The sequence below is a fragment of the Crassostrea angulata genome, chromosome 8, assembly GCF_025612915.1.
Source record: "Crassostrea angulata isolate pt1a10 chromosome 8, ASM2561291v2, whole genome shotgun sequence".
Taxonomy (NCBI): domain Eukaryota; kingdom Metazoa; phylum Mollusca; class Bivalvia; order Ostreida; family Ostreidae; genus Magallana; species Magallana angulata.
The window spans coordinates 47,899,996-47,906,006 of NC_069118.1; the positions used below are offsets into that span (position 1 = coordinate 47,899,996).

Genomic DNA, 6,011 nt, shown 5'->3' on the forward strand with positions numbered 1-6,011 from the left:
TTTGTGCTTACTTTTAAATCGTCTTTAAAAAAAAACTTTTATAAAAGAAAGTTGATTATCAGATATGTAAAACTAAAATTTAATTTATAGAAATGTCTGAAATACGAGTATGAATATCACGGCCAATTCTGCGAGCTCTAGTTCTAAAAAAAATTACAATCGCCTAGATTATCACTGGATTTTTGAACTGTATAGATAACCTTCTCACTTAACCATGAGACATTAGACAATTTCAAAAAATCAAGGCATTGATAATCCAGCTAATCATGACGAATTTGAAGATAATTTTAAAGTACAATTCCATAATTAACTCAGAAACGTGCCATGCTGTATTTCATTGATAGAATTCGAGTGTTTCTGATCCTTATTCCGATTTGAATTTATAACGATTTAGGCTGTATAAATTATGTATAAATCTGACAATTAAGAAAAATACTTATAAGTATCGTACTAAAAAAATAAAGATGTTATCTTTCAAATTCATGGTAAAGTGGAGTAAAGTGCTGATCAGTGCCCTGTACAGTGGCGCACAGTTAGGTGCAGTGGAAGTCAGTAGGACTGTGCAGTGGCGTACAGTGAGATACTGTGGAAGTCGTTAGGATTATACAGTGGGCTAATTATAAAGTGCTGGTCAGTGTCCTGCCAGTGGCGTACAGTGGGGTACAGTGCTTGTCAGAGCCATGTACAGGAGCGTTCAGTAGGGTACAGTGGAAGTCACCAGGACTGTGCAGTGGCGTACAATGGGGCACAGTGCTGGTCAGGACCCTGTACAGTGGTGTACAGTGCGGGTACAGTAGAAGTCAGTAGGAGTGTACAGTAGCGTACAGTGGGGTACAGTGCTGGTTAGTAAAAATGTTTAGTAGGGTACAGCAGGGAACAGTGAAAGTCAGTGATGTACAGTGAGGTACGGTCAGTAGATGTCAGTCCATTTTCGGGAATATCAGTGGATTTGAATTAAGAAGTGTTAGAGCATATTAAAATTGTCTAAAAGGAATCTTAATCTTCTAGTGTTTTAGCAAATGCGACTATATGCATCACGAATAATGTAAGCATTATGGTGGTATATCTCTGCCCCTTGTGTGCAAGTTATTTTTATACTAATTATGTCAACATGCAACATAACTATGTTGACATGCAAGAAAACTGCAATCAAATAAGAGTTATAAAAAATCTCAAATATCGCCAACATGTGACGACATGCAACTTATTTATGTCAACATGCAAGTTAGTTATGTTAACATGCAAGATAAATATGTTGACATGCAACATATTTATGTCGACATGCAACTAAGTTATGTTGACATACAACTTATAAGTTATTTATCTTGCATGTAAACATAACTAAGTTGCATGTCAACATATTTATCTCGCATGTCAACATAAGTAAGTTGCATGTTAACATAACTAAGCTGCATGTCGACATAAATAAGTTGCATGTCGACATAAATAAGTTGCATGTTGACATAAATAAGTTGCATGTCGACATAAAAAGGTGGCATCTAGCATCTTGGATGTCACAGGTGGGCAATATTTGAGATTTTTTGAGATTTTGTATAATTTGCATCTGATTGCAATTTTCTTGCATGTCAACATAGTTATGTTGCATGTCGACATAATTATCTTGCATGTCAACATATTTATCTTGCATGTCGACATATTTATCTTGCATGTCGACATATTTGATAGAAAAATAACTTGCACACAAGAGACAGAGATATGCCACCATAAAGCATCAAAGTGATAAAATCTTTACAAAACATACATGGTATCTGCTAAAATAATAACCCTTAAAAAAAAAAAGAGAGAGAGAGAGAGAGAGAGAGAGAGAGAAAGAGAAAATTCGACAATTCCTCACAAAGCCATCCTTTTGAATACTCCGAAACTTAACAAAAATAGTTGTGTTACATGCATCTACATACATAGATTTCAAATGAATGTCATAATATGAAATTTCTAGCCATTTATCCCCCTTTTCAATCATTTTTATCAGCAAATTCATAAAAACTAATTATATTATGCATCATCTTTGTGATTAATTCGGTATATTGAGGAAATCATTGTTTTTTTACTGTTGATATGGTTTTTTTTTAACAATCACCGGGATTTTTATCCTTGAGAATGACACACTGTCCATTTCCAAATAATGTTATCATGTCATCACAAATGAACCCTAAAACATTATGATTTCTTAATGTGCAAGACCTTTATTTGACCAAATATCTTTCCCCAGAAGAATACTTTTAAACCTCACAGTGCCTTAACTTACATCCCACAAGACAAGGGCTCTGATAATAGAGTATAAATCTGTGAGCTTGTTGCTTGGTTTGAAATTCATTTTTGATTTAAAATCAGAAACACTCAAACTTAATAAATGTAATACAGGATGGCGTGTAGCTGAAATTCTATGAATATATTTATGTTAAAAGCTTGCTTCCCAACGTACAAAGCAGTGCAGCAAACAAAATGATTTTGACGTATAGACTTTTAACCCAAAATTAGGCATATTCACTTTTTTTATTCAGTTAAATATAAAAACACATTTCAACTGCACCGATAATTTATTCAAAATAATTTCCAGTCGTGACATTATCAGAATCATTTGTTGAGGATCTTGAGGACCTTGAGGACAATTAGCCATATGAGGACGCCGCGACTGCAGCTCCTCCGGCGAGAACAGCAAGCAGAATTGCTCCTCCTCCAAGAAGAATCCACGGTTTAGGCTTCTTGGTCGTGCCAGCCGTTGAATATGGTGTTATGGTAGTTTTGATTACTTCTGAAGTAAATATATGATATAGATAGAAAAAACTTACTTAACTAAATGACACATAAATGTAACTAATACATATTCATTTTCATGTTTTTTAAATGCATTCCATTGCTTTTTTTTTTGTTATTGTTAACGTCAATTTTTTTTTGAGACATGTACTTTTGAATTGAAAATGTTATCATTATTACCAATGCAGTTTTGGGATGGTATTTAATACGATTGATTTTGAATACTGTAGATTCCTAATTAAACGGTAGGAAATAATTTCCGTGTAAAAACTCTAGAAGCAACGCTAGCGAATTTTAAAATCTACTTTTTATTTTTCAGACAGTTTTGAACTATATGCAATTATAACAGAAAATTGGTGAAAACGATTTTATATTCTTGCGATTTGATACAGAACTGCGGAATCGCGGAATTAAGTACTCGCGTAAAATAAGGAATTAAGATAGGACAAATTACTGATATCATTCAATTACAATTTAGGTTTATTGGTCGCGCTCTGTCTGGTAGTAGTTTCAATAACCTCTGAAGTAACAACATACTATATAAGGTTAAGGTTTGTCAACTAAACGACGCACCAACTATATATTTCAATTGCTTTTTCCAATACATGTACATTGCTATTAGTTCTGTCAACGTTAATGTCGTTTCCAACATACTTCTTGACCTTTTCTTAAGGCAGTGAAGAGGGTGTTGCTGTTACTTTCTTTGTCTTTTTTAAACTATATTTAGTGTCTGTATTAACTGAAAAATTTAAAACAATGAAATCTTTGATCGGCAATGGTTTAAATGTTGCGTCCGTTGTCTTTTTAAACTAACATTAGTAACGAAAACCGTTTCTTGAAAAAAAAATCATCTTATTATATTGAGAATTCTTATCTTTCATCTATTCAAAAAAAAAATATATTTCCTTTCTGTGTTTCAATCTTTTAACATCAACACAAACAAACCCTGAAACATTTTAATTGCTAAAGGCACATGTCCATTACTCTATCATTTTTTCAGTATGTTGCTTTTAAACTTCACAATGCCTTATTTTACAAATTAACATCCAACAATGCAATTGCATTGATAATAGAGCATAAGTCTCTAAATTGGCTGCTTGATTTGAAATTCAAATCTTTTTAAAACTCAGATATATAAATTTAATTCATGATGGCAATTTTCTGATTTCATAATGATTATATCCTTAATAATCATCATTGAAATTCTAAACATTAACCGGGTTATGAATAGGTCGATTTTTAGAATGTCACATGTCCCCTGATATTAAATGATTAATTGAGAACGTTATAGATATAATTCACAAATCCAGCGATAGTCTAGTCTTATTTCTGGAGTTTTAAAGATACTCACCGTCGCAGAATTTGCCGTTATATCCATACTCGCATTTACAGACAGCTTTATATAATCCATGTTCATCCTGGATAATGGCACATTGTCCATTTTCTCCGCAGTCATCTACTTCGTTGTCAAATGGACTGCAGATGCCCAAATCTAAGAACGAATAATTTAGTCATTTTAAAAGACAATAGCAGATATTTCTTGAATATGAAAAGTGGTAAATGTAATCTCACTAATTAATTCAAACTATTCATCCTGGCGGTTCTTTCTAACAAAAAAATTTTAAAAATTAAAATTGTGTTTTTTCTGAGTCGGTAACTCGGTAATATATATTGCACAAAATGGTTAAAAAATTTAGGATATACGAACAATTATATAAGATATCACAAGTCCATTGATCAATATTTTGTTTCATACCTATACAGACTGTCGCTGCTTGGCCATCTATTGTAATACCCGGCAAGTCGATCTCATCAAAGCCTTCCTGACACTCACATTCCGGTGAGTCACATTGGGCATTATCGGGACAATTACTATCAATATCACAGTTGCCAAAAGCAGCGTCAACAGAAACTGTGTAAAGTAAAGCACAAAATACGAAACATAGAATTCCTCCCATTTTGCAGCCTACTGACCGATATTGTTGGGGAGATCTCTGGGTGCACCGTTGTAACATCATGACATACCTATATTTATATGTATACCTGTACCTGTAACCTCTACTATGATTGGGGGAAATTAATTAACAAATAATATTTGATCAAAACACATTTACCAAATAAATATGCTATCAAATATACATTCATGTATTAACGCTTAAGGTCAGACACGACCTATCTTTAATTATTATTTTCCATTTTTTTCTGTCTTCTCAATGTAAAGATTTCCACTAAGTAGTTCCATAATTATATTTTCTTGTAATACTTTTTTTATTTAGATATAAAGTGTTTAATTGAAGATATATACAATGACTTTTGAAGTTGGTACTATTCTTTTATCTACCAACCCCTGCCATAAAAACATAAGCATGAGATGATTGTCACTAAATGTGACCAATTGGGTCGAGGCTCTCTCAAACTTGGGTAAAAATGATGAAATGCAAGTATCATGTATGGATAAAATTATGTATTTTTCAAAGTTCTGTTTATTCAAATCATTTTTTTTTATTTTATAAAATTACTAGATTAACCCTTGTGTTGTAAACGAAATTCCCACAACCTATCCTTAGCGAGTTATTTGTGTAACTTGCTGAGGCTCTTTTGAATAATTAATGCAAGCCTTAGGCCATGCTGCGCTTCAGGAGATAGGGCTATGATTGCGTCTACCAACTGCTGCCAGAAAAATGCAAGTAGGTGAGGATTGTCGCTTAATATGACTAACAGGTAGAATCGAAGCTTTATCAAATCAGGGTGAAATATGATGAAATGGAATATTTGTTGTAATAAGATCCTGTTTAATCAAATCATTCTCCAAAGAAAACTTTCATATTATTCATGTTTGGTATAATACAAATATTAAAGTGGAAGAGAACACTATTCAAAAAAGCTGGTAAGATGGTTGTCACAATAATCGGTGATTTTTTAGACGTGAATGGAAATCATTTACTGCATGATATTTTTCAATGTCTGTATCATGCAGTATAATAGTGTAGTAAGTGTTGTATCAAAGTATCTTAAATATTTTCTTATCAAAAATTCACAAAATGTGTATATCATTCTATTTATTTATAGATTTCTCTAAAATTATAATGAATTTTTACTTTTTTATACCTTACCTTGTTTTTTTTAATTTTATTTTCATTATTTATTTTTGTTTAATCTTTTTTTATGATTTCAAGTTAAGCAACCTCTTCCATTATAATTGAGTGTTAGCGAACGAGCAAGTTTAAATGAAAGAA

General features: G+C 32.3%; 1 protein-coding gene across 1 annotated transcript; it reads right to left on the reverse strand.

The window, feature by feature from the left end:
• Positions 1-2,556: 2,556 nt before the first annotated feature.
• LOC128157699 (uncharacterized) lies at positions 2,557-4,782 on the reverse strand. Its single transcript, XM_052820295.1, has 3 exons — positions 4,532-4,782; positions 4,127-4,267; positions 2,557-2,773 (listed from the first exon to the last, which is right to left on the reverse strand). Exons 1-3 carry the CDS (start codon positions 4,731-4,733, stop codon positions 2,631-2,633), a joined length of 486 nt encoding a protein of 161 aa, XP_052676255.1. The 5' UTR covers positions 4,734-4,782; the 3' UTR covers positions 2,557-2,630.
• Positions 4,783-6,011: the final 1,229 nt, after the last annotated feature.